Source organism: Columba livia, chromosome 4 (assembly GCF_036013475.1).
Source record: "Columba livia isolate bColLiv1 breed racing homer chromosome 4, bColLiv1.pat.W.v2, whole genome shotgun sequence".
NCBI classification, from domain to species: Eukaryota; Metazoa; Chordata; class Aves; order Columbiformes; family Columbidae; genus Columba; species Columba livia.
The window spans coordinates 12,979,728-13,003,092 of record NC_088605.1 but is presented as its reverse complement, the minus strand read 5'-3'; the positions used below and the strand labels follow the sequence as shown (position 1 = coordinate 13,003,092).

General features: G+C 38.5%; 1 protein-coding gene across 1 annotated transcript in view; it reads left to right on the top strand.

Annotated features, from left to right (window-relative positions):
- MAN2B2 (mannosidase alpha class 2B member 2) overlaps positions 1 to 17,275 on the top strand; it is a 31,495-nt gene extending 14,220 nt beyond the window's left edge. Inside the window, exons 7-19 of the mRNA XM_005498432.4 lie at positions 2,582 to 2,780; positions 5,539 to 5,729; positions 6,584 to 6,770; positions 7,690 to 7,823; positions 9,924 to 10,180; positions 12,001 to 12,192; positions 13,120 to 13,372; positions 13,477 to 13,587; positions 13,696 to 13,888; positions 14,524 to 14,676; positions 15,033 to 15,145; positions 16,038 to 16,155; positions 17,040 to 17,275. Of these exons, the coding sequence (XP_005498489.3) occupies positions 2,582 to 2,780; positions 5,539 to 5,729; positions 6,584 to 6,770; positions 7,690 to 7,823; positions 9,924 to 10,180; positions 12,001 to 12,192; positions 13,120 to 13,372; positions 13,477 to 13,587; positions 13,696 to 13,888; positions 14,524 to 14,676; positions 15,033 to 15,145; positions 16,038 to 16,155; positions 17,040 to 17,134 (2,196 nt within the window). The 3' untranslated portion in view covers positions 17,135 to 17,275. The remainder of the gene's footprint in view (positions 1 to 2,581; positions 2,781 to 5,538; positions 5,730 to 6,583; positions 6,771 to 7,689; positions 7,824 to 9,923; positions 10,181 to 12,000; positions 12,193 to 13,119; positions 13,373 to 13,476; positions 13,588 to 13,695; positions 13,889 to 14,523; positions 14,677 to 15,032; positions 15,146 to 16,037; positions 16,156 to 17,039) is intronic.
- Positions 17,276 to 23,365: the final 6,090 nt, after the last annotated feature.

The following is a 23,365-nucleotide window of genomic DNA, read 5'->3' as shown; positions in this document are numbered from 1 at the left end:
CCCACTACTTAATAGAGAAAGAAATGTGACAATGTTGTGAACATAACTTCCTGTGAAACTATATATTGCAATATTGCTTCGTTTTCTCTCCTTGTTTTGTCTATTTAAATGATCTTTTTACATAACTGCTTAGCACACCATGTTAACAGAAATGATAGCATTACAAGAAAATTTATTACATATTGTATAGACAAGGTCTTTGCTAACTGGTGTATAATGATTTTCTTCTATAATCCTTGTATTTTAGTTAGAAGCACAAACATATCCCAGCTTGGTCATCCAAACAATGTCCTACACATAGCACTGATATGCTCTCACTAGTTTTAAATTCTTAGAAAATAATAACTTTACCTAAACTGAATATACAGTTTGGTTTTGAATTTTGGTGGATTCTGTAGGTCTCATAATTACAATACCAAAGGATGACGTGTGTTCTTAAGGTGGCTGTTTCACCACGGTATCTGTTGTTACAAAGAGAAAAAACATTTTCTGACTGATGCAGCTTTGAGTCACTGATTTGTTTTTCTCCTGTGTTTGTGGTTGGTTGGTTGGTTGGTTTTGGTAGAGGTCCAGGATGGAATGGGATATAATACTCTGTATTAGTGCTATAGTGAAAGTTACGTAGGAATGGGAGGGAGTTTTGAATAGCTCGAGTAAATTAAAAATGTCTAGATCCAAACCTGTGGTTTTGCAGTAATGTAAGAAAATTCCAGTCTCTGATTTCCTGATTTATGTGCTTGTAATAATGAGCTTTAAACAAAGTAATAAAAGGTTTTTACTCATTCATAGTGCTATGTAAAGAAGTAGAGAGGAATAGATATTTGGATACCTCTATATCTAAGCTTATGTATAGTTTGGAGTACTTGGATATTTTTTTTCCTTCAGTTAAAAAATCAGGAAATAGACACCTTCCCATTTAAGGTCAGACTTCACATCTGGACTGTTGGCACTTTTATAATGAGTCACATGGACAAGCAAGTGTTCATTCATGATATGAAGTGCCTAGTTGTGCAGGAGGAGGCACTGGGCTGTGGGGCGGTGTAAAAGTTTTAATCTGCCTCTCAAGAAGCCATAGCAGGAGCTGTAGAAGAGGATATGGAATTGTTTTAAGGGCTGGAACTGATCCTTGAGATGTTTTCTGGCCTGTGTGGTTGAACTGACTAATGTATAACATTCTTGTGCAAACTTTTGTTCAGAGAGTAAGTGGATGTGTTGACTCACTACAGCAGGTTCTCCTGGATGTCCTTGTTCTACAGAGCTACAATGCTCCTCAGCTGCTCTGTTCTGTGCCTGTGTAAGCAGAGTCTGCCAGCCCACCACGTCCCCTTCTGTGGTGCAAAGAATCTGCTTTTTATGAGGAAGTCTTCATGGATCATGAGTTGAAAGTAGTGCTCTATAAACATGAAGTAGTTTTGACTGGTAAACATGTTAGTTCTTCCCCACAAATTTAGCTGCAGTCAGCATTAGGAACTCTGGTTTGCATTGACTGCCGTACTTTTCAGTAGGATTTATGAAGGATGTGACAGTGACTTTACTCGGAACACCTAGCAAATGTAGAAGGGATGGGGGTGGCAGTCATGTCTGGGAAAGGGGAAGAGTAATTGCCTTTGAGTTCAACTGAATTCATCAGGTTCAGCTTGTTTATGAGTTGAATGGGTTCAGCTTATCAGGTTAAAGTCCTCGAGCTCATCAGGTAAAGGCTGGGGCTTTGAAGGCAAATTGCTGAAAGTATCCTTATTTTGAATATGATCTCAAGATTGACTTGTGCAGTGTTTTCTATCTCAAGCACAGAGAAATGAAGATGAGGATACATTAAGCTGGTCTCAGTGTTGGAGGGCTTCAAGTAGGCCTTTTTATGTGGAGAAGGTTTCTTAGCATGTTACTGTGCTTCAGATGGATGCCTGCACCATAAGAATACACATGGCTGACCAACTCATTTTCTTGTTCAGCTACTGTAGTTCAACAAAGGCATTACTAGTTATGCCTTTTTAAAATGTTTGTGTGTGCAGATGGTCTGCATTAAGACACCTTCAACAGAAGGCAGAAGTCGTGCAAGTGTGCTCAAAAAAAGGCTCTTTAATACACAGTGTATCACCTTTCTTAACTATCTGGGTGAGCATCAGAAGTACGATAGTGTGCTGTCATGATGGGATATAAGCAACAGATTGTGTGACTTTTGTACTACGGGGATCTCTGTCCAGATTGTTTTGTTTCACATCATGTCCTCAGCACTTCCTAAAGCTGTAAGCATCCTTCAGAGCAGAAAATAAGAACTTCCTTATTTTCTGCTAAGTTGGAGAAGTGTAGTGTGAATAGAAACAAAGGTCATCTTTCCGGGCATGTATGCATGCATTTTTCCAGTTGCTACCACAAAATTGCATACTCTTGCACAATATGCTGTGTCGACACACTTCTCTCTATCTGTAATGCCGGTTGGTTATCAGCTGATCTGTGCAAGTAACACTACCCATTCTTGACATTTTTTAACAAATAGCTTTATATGGGCAGACCAGTGTTAAAAAAGGTCCTGCTAAATTACATGACCCAAAGTCATTTGACTGTTCTGTTTTTGGAATTTCAGGGCTGTGACAAACAGTTCTTTAATGCATCTGTTCAGTACTCCAACATGGACCTGTTGCTGGATTATATTAACAAGCATTCTGATGAGCTTGGAGTGACTGTCCAGTATGCCACTGTTGGGGATTACTTCCAAGCAGTTTATAGCAGAAATCTTACATGGGAAATTCGGGACTCTCAAGACTTTCTTCCATATTCAACAGGTAATTAAGTTCACAACTGTGTAATGTCCGCCTCAAATGTATGTATTTGAAATTTTAATAAAGGGAAATTGAGAAAATGGGCAATAAAGAGGGAGAACACCATCTCCTCATAACATTTATTTACACTACTAGCTGTCATCAAATAGGTAAGTTGATCCCAAATTAGTAGTCTAAGAAAGATTGTAGGGCAATGCTTGGACTATTTCTTTGGAACCATTGGAAGCAATGGGTGGAGGAAAAGACCCTGAAGGAAAGAGTATAGAAATGGGCAAGCTTGGCAAGAAATCTACCTTGAGGTTTTTGTTTTGATGTCTTTGAATAACAGTAGAGTGTGAAGGAAAGCTAAGCATGAGGCATATTCATGTGTGCAGTGTCATCCAAATTTGTTAAATGACCTGAAGCAATTTATAGATACTTCACTAATCAGGTTCTGTTACAGTAAAAACAGTGAGTGATGAGATAAACCTGTAGGCCTAGGCCACCTGGCTGAAATTCAGTAAGATATTGCAGTGGATGGATGAAGGGAAAAAAAAAAAGGCTGCAAAGTAAGTAACACACTGCAAACCAGTTAGCAGACAGCAGCAATAGCAAAGGTGCTTGGCAGAGGTGTACCAGCACAACTAATACGAGATTGGAGGGGTCCTGTCAACTCTCTAAAGCTGAGATCCTAGGACTTGTTCTGCTTCAAATACAGATTTTGACTATTTGTTTCACATTTGGACATTTAACTTGGAATTCATACTTTGCCTCCCATGCGTTAGCACGCACAAGTGACCTGTGGTCACCTAGGTATTCTGTAGTATTGGCTGTGCATGTTGCACCTCTCCTCCTCTTCCCCAAAAATGAACCCTAGTAAGGACACAGTGCTCCTGGATCCAGGGAACTGAAAGGAAACTGATAAACTGGAAGATACCTGGAAACAGATGAAGGGCCAAATAGAGCCACGTCCCATTGTTACTGTTTAAAAGAACTGGATTATGTGTAGGTTAGAGCTGAGATGGGAAACATGACATGAAGTAATCTATGAATGTCTGAATGAGTAGTGAGGTAGGTAACCAAGGAACCAAGGCAGTCTGACAGCGCTTCAGGTACTTCTCGATATGCCATATCCAACATCCCTTTAATTCCTTTCCCTAGTAAATTTACCTTTTTAGGCCTCATATCAAGAGCTAACTTCTCAGTTTCTGAACTCATTAATTTGTTTCATTGCCTGGATTATCATTAAAATAACATTGGCATCATTAAAATATATAATTGTAGCTACTACTACTTCATCACGTTTTTGATACTGTGGCTATATATCTTGGACTATTAGAATCCAAATTTAGCTTATATGTCCAATATTCTATGACACGTCTGTTAACTTTTAAATTAATAAAAATAACTATTGCTTCCTGTGAATCATTGCATGGACTGATCCCTTACACACTTACCTCCCTCCAGGGATCATGTCATATTGAACAACTTACTGATAAATTCATCGCCAGGCTTAAGTGCTAATATCCTTTTACATCTGGGCTCTTACCTGTATCTTTAGGCATAATTTACAGGCAGCAGTTGATTGCCATTAGCTTGCGTAATAGCAGCACCTTCAGTGTTCCAGGTGGGTGCCCACACAGAGGTGCAATTTCTTCCCCAAGCAACTTACTGTGCCTTGCAATTGCAGTATAGATTTGAGTGCACTTTCTCCCACATACTATTTTGCTTCTTGATGATTAATCCTCTCTCATTCTTTCTATGCCATTTTATTATGAGTCACTCACTGGGCTCAGTGTCACTTTTGACATATGCCTTGGAAACTCAAGTTTTAAGTCCCAGATAAGTATTTCCTTTTTCTGCTCTACATTCATTGTAATGTGCATATGCATACGCAACTCTTCTGCTTGTAACCTTGAAAACTGAAATGGAATTCATTCTGGTTTAACTTCTAGCATATTTTTGGGTCAAAAATATTTTTTCCTGGAATTTTTGAGCTAAAGATCCTATTTTCTAATTGTTGTCTTTGATCCTATGCTGACAGCAGATTGTTACAGTTGCAAATATGCACTTTATAAAGCACTTTCTGCAACTTCTCTCTGGAAAAACTATTCATCAGTACTATATTTTTTAAAAAACTCTCCCAAACGCACTACTAACAACAAAGCTAAGTAGGGGTTTAGAGGTTTTGAAAGCAAATATTGGTTTTCTTAGTTTACTCTATAGGATGCTAGAGTGTATGAGCACAAATTAACTGTTGAACTTTCCACTGACCACTTGAGGGCATCTTTTGATGCAGTTTGAAGTGCTGCAGGAGTTTGGAGTCATGTTATCACATCACTATTTCTACTCCATTTTGAGGAAATGAAATTTAAGATAAATCCCTTTGACTAAAAGGACGGAATGTAGACAGCTTGTATCAAGCAGCAACCAAGGATTACAACTGGCTTTATTAATGAGTAATAAAATATGCTTCAGTGCACCTTCTAAGGTTGTTTTGTGCAGACCCCCAAGAAGAAATTTCTGCAAACACAGGTTAACTTAGCCAATAACAGCTTTGTATCAACACTCCTGTTTCTGGGCCTGTAGGAAAGATGGTAATTTTCCAAAGTGCATGTTTATGGCTGTGCTTCTTTGTAGGGCTTATGACTATTGCGTTTGGTGGCTGATGTGTAAATGCACAGGAGGCTTCATGTAAGGAGCTGTACAGTAGTAGTCTAATAAATAACAAATGCATGATAATTGAAATGGTATTTTGACACATATTGGATCTGTTCAACAGAGGCATTTCAAGCATGGACTGGGTTTTATACATCTCGGAGCACGTTAAAAGGAATCGCAAGGAGAGCAAGCTCACTGCTTTATGCTGGAGAGTCCTTTTTCACAATGTATGTCCAGAAACACCCAGCAGGTCCTATTTGCAAATATAGAGCCTTAAAACAACTTCAGAGCCTTAGATGGGCAGTTTCAGAGGTAAAGATTGATTTATTTTCTAATTTGAATTAAAATGTTTATTGCCCAAAAGCAAAACTTTGCTTAAGCATTTCAGCTGGAGTGTCTCAAGGTTGCTTTTATGTTTTTAGAAATATCTTTCCCCTTTAGCAAGCCATAAGTAAAAACAAAGCCATTTTTCAAAAAACTGTCTTGAAACATGGCTTTAGCCCCTTAGCCATGCATTCAAGACATGGTTACTGGCAAATATTCAGCTGGTAAAAGAATATGTTGTTTCAAACTTTGCATGTGAAATTCCTTTTCTTAATGTTAGCTTTATTATTTAGAAAACGTTTTTAAAAATGAATAAACAAGCAAGAACTGAACTACCTGAAAATTACTGTTAATGTCTACTTTTGCAAGTCAGAAGAGGAAGGACAGATGTGCTTCTTCAGAGTTCAGCAGTTAACTGATCAGATTCATGCCATTAACCATTTACAGGGCTCAGTGCTATTCCTGGTAATAAGTGTTTTGTGAACTAAGCTATTGACTGGACCTTAGTAGGAAATTTAAAGCTTACCTTGTTACAGTATTTTTGCTGCATTCTTGGTTTGGTAACTTATATTTTTTTCCCTCTAAGTATGTAACTTTAGTAATTTCTAATTATCAAAAGAGGGATATGTATATAGGGAAATCTGTGTGTAACTTGTCTTTGACCATTTCATTCTATAAACGGCAATTTGGAATAGGTAAAATGTCAGTCTGTGAACATAACTGTAATACCTTATTATTTCAAGTTATATGTCTGAAGGTTAGTGGACCATGTTAATACAAATGCAAACCTGAAGTTGTCATCCTGTTGCATTGTGACCTTTCAAATTGCTCTTACATGTAAGGTCCAGCATCACGATGGTATAACAGGCACAGAGTCTCCCAAGGTGAAGGACATGTATACAAATAACTTGATGTACGGAATGTTCAACGTAAAGAAGCTAATGGCTTCCATAATCTTTGACATGAACAACGCAAAGAAGGATGGAGAGGTTTATTCTTCTGTTTACAATAAACACTCAAGAATACCAGGTACTTTCTAACACAGCTTTTCTAATTTTTAGGCTAACTTATGAAAGCTATCATGTTTTCCTCCAAAACAATAAGTGTACTCTGTACCACGTCAGTTCTGTGAACCAGGGCTGGAAAATCCTGTTTTCTTTATGAGACCTCCTAGACCTGAGGCAAACTCAGATGAAATTTAAGAGTTCTCAGATCTCAAGCATCTGAAACCAGAAGCCTTAAACTGGTGTTAGGCAGAGCCTTGCCCCAGTGCATGTATTAGACCTGGCTCCCAGATTCAGACTTCAGCTCTATAACAGAGGAAAGGAAGAGGTGCTGATCATGGTAATTACTAAACTAACCTTACTATGCAACATAAGATAATGCAGTAAGAAGCACAATCACAGTTAAGAAATGTTCCTACTGTAGTGTACTGGCAGCTTGTGTAAAAAAAAGAAGTAAAGGATTTTTTAAGGAGTCTGTTCTAAAGACTGTACATCGCCTTTTATCTTTACTTTGAAAACTTTTTAAACTGCCAAATGTAAGTAGTGCCGTGGGCTGTGCAACACACTGATTTGGTTTTTTACAGGGTTGTTTTTAGATCAGGCTTCTCATTTGATCTTCTGTATAACTCAGATAATACTGCATGACAATGAGTTGTGGTAAGCTGCTTATTTTCACTAAATGCATTTGCGTTTAGCTCAGGTGTCATTTTCTAAATACACAGTCTCTTTTTATTGGGTAAAGAATAGAAGAATAGCAGAGAAGGGACTTTGAGGAAGTACTCTAAAGTGTTTTCCTTTTTTCAATAATGAAGTTTTACTGCAGGGTTTTATGTTAAAATTTTATAAGATGGTTGTATCTAGACAGATCTTTCAAATAGTTTTTAATATCACGTTTTAAAAATACATCATTTTAGTGACTGATAGCTTTGTTTGTGTGTGCAAAGGTGCTACAGGTGTTGACCAATATGTTGTTGTCTATAATCCACTGGCATGGAACATCACTACCTTTGTCACGGTTTCTGTCAGCCACTCGGCGATGGGTGTCTATGATGAACTGGGGCGTTCTGTACCAGCACAGGTACTTCAACTTTGTTTCTTTCTGTTACTTTTCTTTCACTTGTCAGTTTGCACTGACTTCATCCTACCTCCTGTCAAAGTGTGGTAATGTGTGGTATTACAGTGAAAACAAGTATTGGTTCAAACTGGGATTTTCCTAGTTCTTTCTCAAGTGATATTTTTTAATTGCCTGTTCTCTCATTTAGAATTTTTTTGTTTCAGTGTCCAAAAGGGTTTCCTGCTCTTCTAATGTGTTTGGTTTGTTCTTTGCATGCCTGCTCTGTGTAACCTTGCACTTCTTATCTTGCTTTTCTTTCTATAAAAACCACTGTTTCAGATAAAGCTGTTTTGGTTGATGCCCTGCCCTACAATTGGCAGTCTTGTTTGTACAATGAACACATTGTCTTGGGGAGAAGAGATTTAAGAAACATAAGTCTTATTTACAAGCTCAAAAGATACTGGGGACAGTCAGCTGCCATGTGACATATCATTCTGTCATAGCCAAGCTCCAAGACAAGGCCAGCTGTTCCCTGGGAGAGAAGAAAGTGGCCTCAAATGAAAGTTAGCCCAAGCCATTCTCAGGAGCATCTGCTGTAGAGAGTGCGTCATCATCAGTGGTTTGATAAACCTGTAGGAACACCTCCTGCACGTAGGGCCTGACACAATCCCAGGTGCTCCACTCTGTTCCTGAGATGCCAGATAGCTCAGCAGGTTCTGCCAGCTGGACAGTTTCTATTATCTGTGGCTTATGACTCTCACCATGCACCAAGACACACTGTAGTCAGGTACTGATACACAACAGCTGTCTCCTGTTCCTGCATACACATGTGATGATGGCATATGACCATACTGCCTTTATCTGGAAGCCATCAGCCTCTTGGGTTAACACATGGTCATGCTTACCTGTCACCCACTTACCTCCCAAAAGTCCAACCATCTGAATCACTTTAGCCTTGTAAGATACAAGGAAGAGACTTACATGTATTTAAAGCATTTAGTTCAGGATTTATGATGCCCTGAAGTCAAGCTGTCATTCTTTATTTTAAAAAGACAAAGTTCTCGGTTCCAGATTTGGTCTCTACTCTCTTTTGCTATAAGTTATCCAAATATGCATATGGGTAGTCACTTGAGGCTAAATGAAATCTCTTTGCCTGTGCTGAGAAGGTGGTTTTGGGCCTTTTTCTTCCAGGATATACTGTGCAAAAGAACATTCAAATCACATACTCCTTCCTTTTGAGAGAAAGAAATCTTTGGCTTAGAACCCTGAAGTGACTATGGGGCTGAGAGGAACTGAGGTTTGGCAAGTGCCCTTCTGGCTTCTGCAGTTGTGTAGTGAAGGGAGAGAAGGTCCTGTTGATACCACTAAGGTTAGGAAGTCTGTGGTCTGAGTAACTGGACAAATGCCAATCTGCAGTGGGAAGGTGTAGACAACTTGCTTTAATTTCTGGTTAGTTGTAACTAACCTTTTTGTCCATGTAATCTGTACAGTATTTCTCTACTCCCATTTTCTTGCCCCAAATGAAAACTAGTGCTGAATTATATAACATTAATGGGCAGGATACATGTAATTGAAAGATGGCTAAAAACTGTATTTTGGTATTAAGTAACACTGGTGTTCTGTTTGCTGTTCAAAAGTATGCTACATGCTTCTGCTCCCCTCTCAGTTGCTTAAGATGAGGGCACGTCTGGGTGCTTCCTTGTCTTGTCAAGAGCTTTCTCATACTTGCACTGGTCACCTACCTTATGTTTCAGTCTCTTTTCTGTCATTTGACTGATTAGTTTAATTTGTGATTATTTCTGCTCATATAGACATTTCACAATATGATCTTAAACTGAGATCTACGATTCCGTGTTCATATTAAAACAAGATCTAATTTTGTAATTTTCTTAGTGGCCCTCTTCCTGTCACAGAAAGGCTAAGCTTAATCCAAGTTCACCAAACTCCTAATTAAAAGCACCACAGATCTACATTGTAATTGAGAATTGCAAGAATGGCATGTTGAGAAGCTTATTTTTAAAGCAGTAGTTAATTTGTGAAATTTAGGGCTTACAACACATGAAAATAGTTGCCTTGCTAATTAATTTTCTGTAATGGAGCATTCTTGTGTATGTTAACATGCAGGTTCAAAGCTCAGTGGAGTCCCGTTCTGCCTATGATCTCTATATTCTAGTTGAAATAAGTGGTCTGAGCTACAGAAAATACAATGTTAAACCCTTGAATGGTAAACAGTCTGTATTTATTGGAAGATTAATGAAGTACAAGCGAAAAGATATAACTCGTGCAGATCAAAAAAGTCAACGGTTTCTTCCTGTGGTTAACAACTGCTACCAGGTCTTGTTTGACCCAAACACAAATCTAATGCACAGCATTACAGAGAGGTGAGATTGCCTGCTTGTTGTTAATAATGTTTCCGGTTCTGTAAAACCCTTTGTAAAAATAAGTCCAAACCTTAATTCTGAGACTTAGCTAACAAAATGTTCTTTACATTCTTTATGGTTCTCTTTTATCTCCTGTTCATTTGTCCTCCTTTTTACAGGAAATACCAACACTAACAGAGGTGTGATTACTATTTCTGGAATGTTCTTGCCCTGTTTAACCATGCAGTTGGTCTAAGGTGACATATCACAGTATTAACTAATAGGTCAGCAGAATCTCATTGTTCTTTAAAACTAAAGAGGGTTATGAATGTGTATTTGTATTAAAAATAAATAAGCACATAAACTGTGCCTACACAATGAACCTTAAGTGATAAAGCAAGAACTTTCTCTTACTAATCAGTAGTTTTTCAAGTCCTGTATCACTCTTTCTATGGTAGAGAACTACAAAACTTTTTGAAAGGAAACATGTAACGAAGCAAATTCCATTTAATCTGTCAGATAAAGTGGAAGAACAGTCAAGATTGAGGTGAGATCGAGGTTGTCTTTCTTAGCTCACACGAATTGGCCCAATTCCTTCAGCTTTAGTGGAGCTGTGCTGCTCTTTGCCTGCTCAGGGTTCAGATTGTCAGCTATATACTGCTGGAAGAGTTGACCCCTCTGACACTGGCCTAGTGACTACTAGGCTTCTTTCACCTTTGTGTTTTTGTTCATAATTCTGCCTCCTAGAGCAAGAACTTGTTGTCCAATATAGTTAAAATCAGCTTTAAAAGCACAGATGGGCCTTAACTAAGAGCCTTGTAGAAAGTGCTTTCTCAAAGTGCCTCCAGATCTATGAGGAATATAATAAGGAATATAATGAGGAAGAACAAAAATCTATATTAAAGTTCCATTTTCTCCATCCTGTTCTGGCAGGCAGCAAGGACTGGAATTCAGTATGTAGGAGAAATGGGATATTCATTTTCTTTACAAGCCTTCAGGACGTTTGAGTTTCAGGAAGTTTGCTTTGGGGTAATGGGAAAAAATGAGATGTCAGGTCAGAATGGGAGGGAAGGTTCAAAAATTGGAATTGGCTGTGAAGCCTTATGAAGTTTAGCTGCAAGACTAAGAACTTCTAGGTCCTGCCCCTGCAGTGAACATGCCCTACAACAGGAGTAGTAGGTAAGATGTGGATATGTTTTGCTCCTCAGTCGTTACAATTAGTAGGTCACTGTATTAACACTAGCTAAAAAGGCTGGCAGTTTCAATTTATGTGCCAGAGTAAGTGACTTTTTTCCTATTTTGCCAGCAAGGCTCCAAAAGTGGAATAGAGCTGGTAACTGAGGGCAATAACGTCTTAAATTGCCTTCATATGACTTACCAAAGGTTTTGATGTGGAGTCATGAATAGCTGAACTGTAAGCTATGGAAATTTGCATCATGCTGATTTACCTAGCTACAAAGTCACTTAAATGCACCTGATTATTCATCAGTGTGGTGCGATGTACCTCATTTTTGTGCAATGGGTAGTTTTTTGATCCTGTAGCAACTCTCACGTTAGAACAGTGAGCTACTGTAGATGTTGTTTCTGTCTTAAGATGTTTCCATTTTATGAAAGTATAAAATGACATAGAATCATTTATTCACACACTGACAGATATCTTGACAGGAAGCACTTTAATTCTCTGCTGTTCTTATTTCCTAAGTCTTATAAAATCATTTATTCACTTTGAGGAAACAGATTTTTTTTTTTTCTTACTTTCCCGTTGCAGTTCAGCTTTGTAGCTATTATGCCCGAAATGTGTTTGTAATTAATATAATTTTGCCTCTTCTGCGGATTTCCAGGGAGACTAACCAGACTGTCCAGTTGACCCAGGAGTTCCTTGAGTACCATGTGAATGGGGACGTGGCGAAAGGACCCATTTCAGATAACTATTTTTTTGCCCCAAGTGGTCCAGCTGTTCCAGTATCAAAAGCAGTGGGGTTGGAAGTGGTTTCTGGAAAGTTGATGACAGAGATACGTCAGTATTTCTACAGGTACAACACCATTACAGCTTCACTTCACTGAAATGTTTAATTTTCTGTAGATTCATATGAGATTAGTTCTGTATAGTTACTCTTAAACAGCAAGCTCTGTGTACTATTTCAGATTTAGACAAAATAACTAGCATGCATCTGGTAAATGTAGTGCTGAGCAAACACATCCTTTAAATAGCACATATTGCTGCAGGGAGGGACGTGAAGGTTGTTCAGAGTTATCTTCTGTGGTTAACGTCATAGTGCAGCTTCTTTTGGGATCCTGGTTCCATACAACTCAGTGAAAATTGAAGCTAACATCTTATGTGGGTGAATTTGGACTTAATGATTCATTTTTATAACTGTGAATATCTTCCTTGTAAGCAAATTAGAGAAAGGAGATATGAATCCTACCCAAGGACACGCTGCCCCCGATGAACTAGCTACTTTTTTGTGTTAAAATTACATAAGTCTATAACCACTTTTAAATCTGCTTGTTTGATTGAAGCGTTTTGCTTTACATGGCATTGTACAAAGACTGTAGTCGAGAAGGACCTTTGGAAAACAGTGGAATTCTTGCATCAGAATTAATGTTGCCCAGATTGAAAAAAATACATGTGTTCTGTAGAATGTAAATGTGTTGCATAGGGAGTCATAAATATTTTTTTTTTTGTTAATTTTGAGAAAAACAGAGCTTCTCAAGTCAAATGAAGAGTCCTCTTTACACTAAAAAACCGGTAGGATACCATTTATTCCAGCTGAATATCTGTACATTTGAAAATTAAATTGAAATTTAAAATAATTGTATATGTATGTGAAATATATGGAAAACAAGCAAGAAAGTTTTCTATGTGTAGGATTTCATCATGAATGATTTGCAAGTTTTGACATAACTGATCAAGTGCTCCACTTCATAAACTCTGCATACCTTTCCTCTGATCTTTACAGTAATGTTACTGCTCAGAATTACACATATGCAGTATATACCAGGATATATACAGTACCAGAAGGCTACGATGGGAACTTGCTTTGCCATAGGATAGAGCAAGAATACCATGTTGGGCCTTTGGAAATAAATCGTGAAGCAGTTCTAAGAACAAGCACGAATTTGAACACCAAGCAGCTACTCTACACTGACAACAATGGATATCAGATCCAGAAAAGACCATTCAAGGCATATGTGGATAACCCGGTGGCTCGGGTAGGTAGGCACAAAGGTGTTATCCTAAATCAGTTGTGTCTTCGTTCTCCATTACTGTTACCCAAGTTAATATTATCTCTGCATGATTTACTGTGTGTTTTCAGAACTATTATCCCATGGTCCAAACTGCCTACATTGAAGATAACACCACAAGGCTGATGCTGCTTACAGAAAGAGCTCATGGTGTCTCAAGTCAAGGAAATGGACAAGTGGAGGTAACATATAAATTTATTTTTTCTTTCTAGGAGAGCACAATTTCATGACTGCTAATGATATAAACATGATGGCTGATTACTGTAGTGACATTTACCTTCCAAATACAGGTGATGCTTCACAGGAGACTGTGGAACAACCATCAGTGGGACCTGAGTAACAATCTCACTCTGAACGACTCCTCAGTGGTTCGCCCTGTGATTTGGCTTATTTTAGGAAACAAGGCTGTCAGCAATATTTTGTATCGGACAAGTGGATTGGCATTAGAACACAGGCCAGTAGTAATGTTTGGAGCATTATCAGGTAACTAATTAAAATGGCTTATTTATTTTGCTCTCATTTATGCTGTGAAGTTTGTAAATGTAGACTTCGAGCCTCCTGTGTGGCAAAGTTAGTATACAGTGATTTGGGAGGCAGATTTAGAGCCTGCTAATTGCTTTACATTAATTTTAAACATGGATGTTGTCCAAGTGTATGAAATGTTTCTCTTGTTATGTAATTATCTCTGCTTTCAGAGGAAAATAAATTTTAAAACATCTAATGAGAACAAAATGTCCATAGAGGGAATTAGTGCAAAGTAGCTAGTGCACCATATAACAGCTTCCTGGATGCTGAGTCCTTAATGACCATTTTTGAGTCACTCTTTTAAAAATATTTCTTTGACATGTTAACTAAAACTGAAGCCTACTAGTGGAATAGCAAGTTCAAGCTGCAGTGAAATTTGCTTTATCGAAAGGTCTAATATACTTCTCCAGCAGTCAAAATCATGCTGCTCTCTTCTTTGTATCTTGGAAGGCATTGGAAGTGAAAGCATAGCATCTGCTTTGCATCTGCCTTGGCAGAAAAAGCAAAAATCTCTTTACTCTTCCACAATATCCTCACCATGCTTGTGTGTGTGATGGATTTTTAACATTTTCTTTGTTTCCCTTTGCATGGAGGAGGTAAACCAAAGCTACCCGGACAACTTCAGCAGCATTCGGTCCATGAGTCACCTGTAACTCTCCCACCAAATCTTCATCTCCAGACTCTGAGCGTTCCAGGGTGGAGATACAGCTCTGATCATGCAGAGCAGGTCCACAGCATCCACATGGGTAGGTGCTTTCAGCAGGGTGGCTGGATGTTACACTTAAAGAATGTGCCTTTCTCTTCTATGGCTAGTACTTTTATTTGTTCAAAGTGTTGAATACTTCTATCAAGAAAGCTAATTGTACTGTATGATTGCTTTACTCGGATAGTAAAATATTTCTCCAGTGTGAGTTCGTCATGCTTGTTAGTGTCATTCCTGTCAACAGTGGGAGCTGGGTATTTCTTGCTCTTAGTCTTGTTGCTGATTTTAAAAAATTGGAATTAAGTTCAAATTATGAGAGTGTAAAGCTGAAAAAAAAAAAAAGGTTGAAAAATTTATTTTTAAAGTAGGTAAATGTTTGCATTTTGTTTTCCCTTAAAGGTAAACAGAAGCAAGGTGATGCAGACTTCAGCCGTGTTCTGCTAAGAATTAGGCACTTGTATGAAGTTGGAGAGGATCCTGTGCTGTCTCAACCTGTGACCGTCAACCTGAAGGTAAATTTAATCCTTCAGAATATCACTTAAAGTGGTTTTGTTCTGGAGAGAACTGGTTCTGAAATGAAACATCCCATGTACCATGTGCTAGAGACTCCACAAAAGATGGATACAAAAATACTAGTATAACTTTAACCTCGGAGGGAAGTAGATCTTATTTTTACTCAGCTTTGCAAGATGGAAGCCATTGTTTCAGATGAAGCTGCCATGGGCACATCATGAAGATCTGCTTAAATACCTATAAGACTGTTCCTGTTGAGCTCTTGCTTGTATAACACTTCCTGCAGTACCCTAACCACTGCAGAGAACGGGAATGTTTTGTTGTTGCTTTAGTTATTTCAGGTTGTACCTATAGCTAATGGAATGTGGACAGGATTAAAGAAAACAAACATTTTTTTTCCTCTATTATTTCTACAAGTTGCTGAAACTTTGGTCACTTCCATCATGTAGTGTGTATTTTCAGTTTCTTGTTTATTTGATCTTTCATATACAAGTAGTTTATTTTATAATACATGGCAGGAATTTATTATTTTAAAATATGAAATCCTGATTGTGATGACAGAAACATGGGAGACAAGGTGTAGGGTTCTCTGTTTTGTTTTTAAGTGCAGTGTGAGTTTCAGTTCTTTAATGGAGAGGTTAGGAGGCTCTGAGCTTTGCTACAGCACAGAGGAAGCTCTCAGCACCTCAGCTTCTTAGTTTGAGGCCTGATTAATCTGTACTTGCCCTTATGTTGCATGACCAAGCAGTTTCTTAAAGTCTCTGCAGCTCTGCTTAACGGATCGATGCTAGAGATGAAAGTTCTACTCTGGTGTAACTGCGTACTAGACCTGTGAGTGAGATGCTCTTTTCAATAAACTATGGTTTAATTCCTTGTTTTCTTTACTCACAGTCTTTGCTACAGGGATTAGGATCAGTGAAGCAAGTGGAAGAGCGATCCCTCACAGGCACCTGGGATGTAAACACTTTGACACGCTGGAAATGGAAGACTGTAAAATCTCCAAGCAAAGGTAGGTGAAATAAGGTTGTTGGCATCTGTATTGTTGTTGAGCATTGAAGGCTGATGAATGGTGTAATTAAAAATATAAAAATACTTGCAAGACTAAAAATGTATTGTTCTTGTATATGACAGACCTAGTATCGGGCAGAGCCTGCAAGCAATAGCATTTAGCAAAGATTCCCTGCAAGTACTAGGCTGCTGTATTTCTCTGAGGGCTTGTTTTGCCTGGAAGTGTTAAAAAGCTTCAAATCTTTCTGGAGTTATCCTTGTCCATATAGAAATGGCTACTTTATTAATTCACACTTGTGACACAGATTGATTTAGTTAGATGCCGATGAGTTGTGTTAATCTAAGTGTGAGCCTGTGCTGCAGAAAACCAGACAGCTGCAGTTAAAAATCCTCACTGTAATCAGCTTAAAGGACAGTGTGGATGGGATTCAAGTTTTGGCAGGCACTCAAGTCAAAGGCTGTGGATGACCTCATTTCATTTCTTATACCAGTTAGTTGCTTTGACATTGTCCTGACTGTCACATCCATGTATGTGCCCTGTGAGAAGCTTGCAGAGGTTTTGGGCTGGGCTAGGTGGGCGTTTAGAGCTCTACTTGACCGGCAGCTAGAAACTTGCTTACTGTTTACTCATGATGAAGAAAAGGTGCATGAATGGGGAGTCGTTCACATTTTCTGTGTGAGTCAATGTGTGAAAAGTAGATGGATTGTTGTATATTTTAATATTATGAATGGGTGCATCTTTGGCTTCATGCTGCTTATGGCTTTAAGGAGAGAATCTGCTCAAACACCAGCTTTCAAGGAAGGGATGAGTTAAAACTGTTGAGATATGTATATTCAAGTGAAGCTGCTTCTTGAATAAATTACCAATGTTTTTGTGTTTTACAGGATTCTCCAACAGTTTAGAGACCTCAGAAAACTGTACAGTAACTATTCACCCAAAGGAAATAAGGACTTTCTTTGTGTACTTTCAAGGTCAATAAAGTTTGACATTGTATTTCAGGACTGAATATGTAGTAGCCTCCAAATTTTGTTTCAAGACATGAGTGATTATCTTGGAAAACATTCTACCACTTTTAATGAAAGGAATAGTAATTTTGGAATAAACTCTACATTGTATTAAACTGTTGGCCTGAGCTGTGGGTATTTTTGTTAGTTAATTATTTACAACTCACTTTTTTTCTGAAACATTCAATTCAAAAATACAGACATGACCTTGGTATAGCAGTGTTTGCTGTGGGTGTTTTTACAGTAATTGCTTCTATGATGCTTCACTGTGGAGCCCTGACAAAGCCCTATTAGTCCTGCAGTCTTGAATTTTCTTTCTAACGAGTGGTGATCTCAAGTCTTTTCTTACAGCTTTTATTGTTAGAGAAAATGATTTCCAAATCACAGAATAGTGATTTGCTGGATGATGTTCTGTTTCTACATGCAAGGAAGTATGCCTGTCCTGTTTCAGCTGCTGTGTCTTTTGGGCAACAGCTGCAAAGTTTGTGCCTTGATGTAAACTGAAGTTGAATGTACCATTTGTATTCCTTTTCTCTAAGTTTATTTAAATTGCGTCTCTTAAGGTTCAGGTCTGATTGGCTTTACTTGATAGTATGCCAGTCCTGGATGTTCATTCTTGTGTTCTGGGTGAACTGGGGCTAGTCTGTCCACAGAAGGTGTATTTTTGACATGGCCAGTAACTAACTCGTCACATAACCTGAGCAGGAACACTGTTCTTATGACACTGTGAGGTTTCGTACTTCTCAGGCTCAAAGAATGTGTGCAGTGGTTTTGTTTCACTGATGTTTCATCAGCATCAAGTTGAAGTTCAATATGGAGGACTGTGTTCAGGGTTAAACTGGCAGTAAGTGCAAATTCTAAGCAGATCTGGGTGAGCAGCAGCAGAAGGAAACCTGAAGAGTGGCTAGCTTTCCTAATAGCTGCTAAGTGTTTATGTCCAAAAGGAAAGGTGCATTCTTCTATTTTTCCTCTTAGTTCTAATCAACATGGAGCTGTAGAATCTGATTCTGTTCACATGCCATTGGGTATCTCTATTTATTTTACTTACTCACCATGAAAATGCACATAGCCGAGATGAGAATCAAGTAAATCACTTCACTGCAATGGCAATGATGAGTTATGCTAGGTGCAATATTTTACAAAACTGTATCACTGACGAGTGAAATGTCAAACTGAAAGAGGAAATATATAGATTTAAAAGAGGAAAATAGATGCCTTTTCAGTCAATTAATAATTCCAGATCTGGACTCGTGTAAAAATGTGGTTTATTGTGGTAACTGTTCTGATTTACTTCAGCTGTGCACCAATAATTTCTTCCATGTGGAGACACTGTTCAAGAACAAAGGAAACAGTGAAAAGGGCTCTCCCAGAATAGCTCTTGTGGAGTAGTTGTGCTGGAAGAGCTGTGCTGGTGGTCAGTTTTTTTGTGTAGACAGCCTGTGTATAGTAACTGGTTGCATCTCATTAAAATCACTGCAGAAACTGCCACATTCAGTTACTGGATGAAGAAAGGTTGTTTCATATTTTCTATTGGTTGTTTTTCATACTTGGCTATAAATATTTAGTGAAATGGCAATTGAACCTGCCCTGCTGCAGTAAAAGCCATTTTCCTGCAACATTAAGCCCAAAGGGGAAGTATATAGCACTGTAACTAGGATGCAGTAAAGCACGATGGCAGCTATTTTTCTTTGTTTTGTGCGTGTATTTGGGAAATGAAATGTGTTCAGCTAAGTCATTTTCCTTGCTTGTACATCTTTTCTCATTCCCTACTTGGTTGTGCCATGTAGTATAATGCGTATAGTGTGTATATTACACGCTGGTATGATTACAATTCATACGTTGTGGCTGAAAAGATACTCACTGATACACATACTGGTAACAGCAAGTCATGCTGGTAGATTATAAAAATGGAACTGGATCTTCAGTGGGCAATTGCATGGTCGATCCTGGCCGAGAGTAAAGGATCCTGCAGCTGCTCGCTCTGGGTGCTGCTTTCCCAGATGTCAGGCTGATGTGTTTCTAGTAGGCTGTGTTAGAACAAATCCTACAGAAACCTGCTGTGTGCAAGATACTATAAACAGGAATACCTTATTACCAGCAGATTTATCTGTTGGGGAGAGGGGAAGGGGGAACAACACCAAACAAAACCAATCAGAATATTTTATCTGGGGTTATTTCAGCGCAATTGGCCATCAGGGAATGATTTGCCAGAGTCAAATCTTGTTTTGCACCAGAGGCATCCAAGACTGTAGTCTGTAAAAAGCATGGCATTCCTGCTGTAAGAAGACGCCGTTGCATATTTTATGTGTTCTCTTTCCTGAGAAATCTCAGTCCAAGCAAATTGAACCCTGCAGGCATTCAAATATCTGTAGAAGGACCCATTTAGTAATCATCCTTTTTCCTCCCTCACATGTATCAAGACAGTGAGGAGAAATATTGCGGCACTACATCAAGACTTGATAGAAATCAGGCCACTCTGTACTACTTCAAACCATATATCAGATGGGACACAGAAGAAAAGAGGGTGGATGTAATGTTATAAGCAGAGGAAAAAGTCACGCATGCATGCTGTACATTTGTGCCATGGTAAATTAAGCTTTGTTTTTAATTTTAGTTGGAGTTAAGGAAGTAGCAGTTAGAGTGGAAGATCCAGGCGGAGACAGAGGAGTGCTTGGGTGCTGGGGAAGGAGAGGATGTGACCAGCAGCCAGAGTGAAACTGATATAGAAAGTCTGAAATGCAGAAGCTTCTGATAACAAATGATTTTGTCCACAGTTCCAGGCTGCAGATACTTTGAGATGCTTCTGTTCTGGGTCTTGTGGGAGATTATTATATTTTGCCTGGGAAGCCAAATTGCATTTGTTCCATCATTCTGTGTAATTTTGAGGAGTAGAAGTTTGAATGTCTTTGAGAGCCGGTGGAGTCCTATTTGTGTCCAGGGACAAAGAGGAGCTCTCGGTAAACCCTGTTTTACCATCTCCTTTTCCAGTACCAAGGCCGCTTTTTCATGTTTTCTCTGTTGGCTCTAGCATTTCTCAGCATCTACTAGGGCTTGTCTTGTACAACTGCAAGCCTCACAAAGTTATAAGGAAAATACTTCCAGGCCCTGAAGATGACAGGTTTTGCCCTTACTTGGCAAACACATGGTCAGGTTAGTTATATTCCGCTTCCCATTGCCATATTCTATCTCAATACTTCGAGTTACATCCACATTCCTGAAATGTAGGTATTAGTTATTTGGACCCACAAAATAAATTAATTTTTTGTTATCTTTTTTGCTTTCTAGGAAAAGTTCGTTCAGAACCTCTATTTTACATTAAGCCAGGTGCAAACCTAAATTAAAGCTAAAGAAAGTAGTTCATCTTTCATGCTACTATTTATTAATACCTTGTTTAAGAAAGTCCTGCCAATTGATGTATTAAAGCCGGTACCCTGACCATCTTTTTTTCTGTTGTGTAAGAATTACGTAGCTACTCTTTTGAAAGGGAACTTTTGCAGATCACTTGAATCACCACATCAGCTAAAAGAATCACTGGCATTCTTAAAAACGACTTGAAAATTAATTGTGGTGTCTACAGTCGGCATGTTTGTTTTGTGTGCTAAGAAGCGTCTTGGAGTCAATACCAAGTTAAGGTTTTGGTGGGATCATAGCTGGATGAAACTAATAATGTGTTTGTGTCGTATAGAACACATAGAACACCACTGACTGTCCTGAGAAGTTATGAGGTCTGTTAGAGTTAGGTTCTGGATTAAAAGGTTCAAGTGGTAGCATGTTTTTCACCTTGTGTTTGAGTTGGAAGAGGGGAAGATTCATGAGTTAGGCACAACAAAGGCAAATTTCCATTTTCACCAGAATGTTCTTTTGGCATCCCTGAAACTTTCTCAAGGATTTGTCATGTTTTGAAGGAGGTGTTGAAAAAGCAAATGTGATTTTTTTTCTTAATTACCTGATAACATGTCTTTGATTTGCTAATTCAGATTTTTATTTCAAATATGAAAATTTCAGATTAAGTTTTCGTAACAAATAAATGTAAGTGGTATTTGCTCCATCTTCGTATTCCAGTGCAGCAGAATTACAAACTCATTTGGACTACTGTTGCGGTTGAGATGGACAAACGGCATAGACCAAGTTCTTCCAGGATGAAAGTAGTAGATGCCATTTATTGCCACAAGTGCATTTTTATACAGTTTTACCAATTCATGTGTCTCTTCACTATTGGTTACAAGTTACAGCAGTAACATCTCATTGGCTATTTTTGCTATCATCAATGTTACTCTACTCCCTTCTCTCTCATGGGTACATCCTTAACATCTCCGGATACTCCTTTACTCCCATCTTTCTCACGGGTAGGCCTTAATATATTCAAGACTAATTTCTGTTCCCATGCCCTCCATCAGGGAATCCAAGGACCTACCATAGTCTCACAGACTACCTTGAGTTTCACATAGACTCTCCTCAATGCTGCTGTAGAAAGTGGTAACTTTCCCAGCTAACAGTAACACCTTCAAAATGCTGCTGTCTCATTAATACTTGTGTTACAAGCTCTCTAGCAAGTCTGACATCTGGGTAAGCAGGTGGGAGGGGGTTTAGGTCCTCTTTATTTTAAAGTTTCAAATGTATTTTTTGGTGTGCCTCCTCTGGTGTTCATTGAACGTTGTGAAGAAAAGCTTTGGGAAGATGGATTTGTGCAAAGCGTGCAGAAGAGCCTGGCTGTGACCATCGTTGTCTCTCCAAGGGCAGGGAGCCCCTGCACTGAGCAGCTGCTCTGCAAGCACCTCTGGCACACCGGTGAGCAAAGTCACTCATTCACAGACTCCACATTCACCTGTGCAGTTTCCAGGGTTAACTAAGCTTAAGTTGAAGAAATAAAATTTAAAAGGATCTTTATGTTGTAGGTGCTTTCGTGACCCATATAGTCATTTTGTGCTATGCACAGATCCTGGCAGCAAAGCTGGCTTAAGAAATTTTGTCATCATCTTTTTGTACCTACTCAGCGGTACTGTGATGAGAGATTGTGGGGTTGTGTTGGAAAATGGTACAATGAAGTAACCTGGGCTAAAAATAAAGTTTTTTCACAGCCTCTTTCTCTCCGTGCTAATTCAATTCATGTGTAAGAGTAGGTGCTTTGGATTAGAACCAAAGCGTCTTTCACAGTAAATAGAAGCTACCAGCACTATTGAAAAAGCTTCACCTAGTCTCTAGACAAAATTTTCTGCATGCTGGGGCTGCCAGCTGCATAGTTCAACACTAAATGCATACATGTAGATATTTAAATACAAGAGAGACTAGTTTTTCCCTTGAATTTACACATGCACACTTCATTTATTCTACGTCTTTGATCAGTAGTACCAAAGATAACATGAATGTCAATGCTAACAGAATTATTTAATATAATTTTTAAATATGTTTAAGTAAAAATTATTTGCTTTAATATAGCCTTTCATTCACTTGAATTAAAAGGTGTTTGTTTTGTTCTCACTACCTCTAAAAGGTGATAACTAAGTCAGCTGGGTACCATCAAAAATTAGGATAGCCTACATTTTGTGACATTTATCTTTGCTATTGCTTCATTTTTAATTTTACTTGGCCATCTAAACAACACTGGAAACTACCTCTGTAAGGCAGACACTGAGAAGCAGGTGAGCTGATGCATCCTGCTTTTCTTGGTGACACATGGAAAGAAATGGAGCTTTAGGCTTTAAATGTGACATTGTCTTCATTACAAATTGCAGTTCAGTTCCTTCTGGACACCTGCCCAGTGCTGCAGTTAGTCCTGGGAAATGTTGTGGTTGATAGGTTCTTATCAGGTTCTTATCAATTTCTTAATGTAACTGATTCATGTTTTCGCCATGTTCTACTTGATTTTTATTTTATTTTATTTTATTTTAACTTCTGTCATTGCCATTTTGATGTTGTCCAACTGAACGTGTTTGTGAGATCTGGCACTTCTGCATTTGAAACATCTGTCAAAGGAATAAGACTGGACAAGTTGAGAAAATTGAAGCAATGTTCTGTCTTCCACTTCTCTGGATAGGCAATATAAGTGATTCTGGGCTGGAGCAAAAATCAGTACCAGAGAACATTAAGCAGTATAGAGTTATCTGTATTTGTAGAATTTTATTTTAATAATTTAAGGGAAATAAGTTCTTCAACATGGCCCTTAACTTGATGACGATATAATTGTACCTCATTTTATTTAACCCATA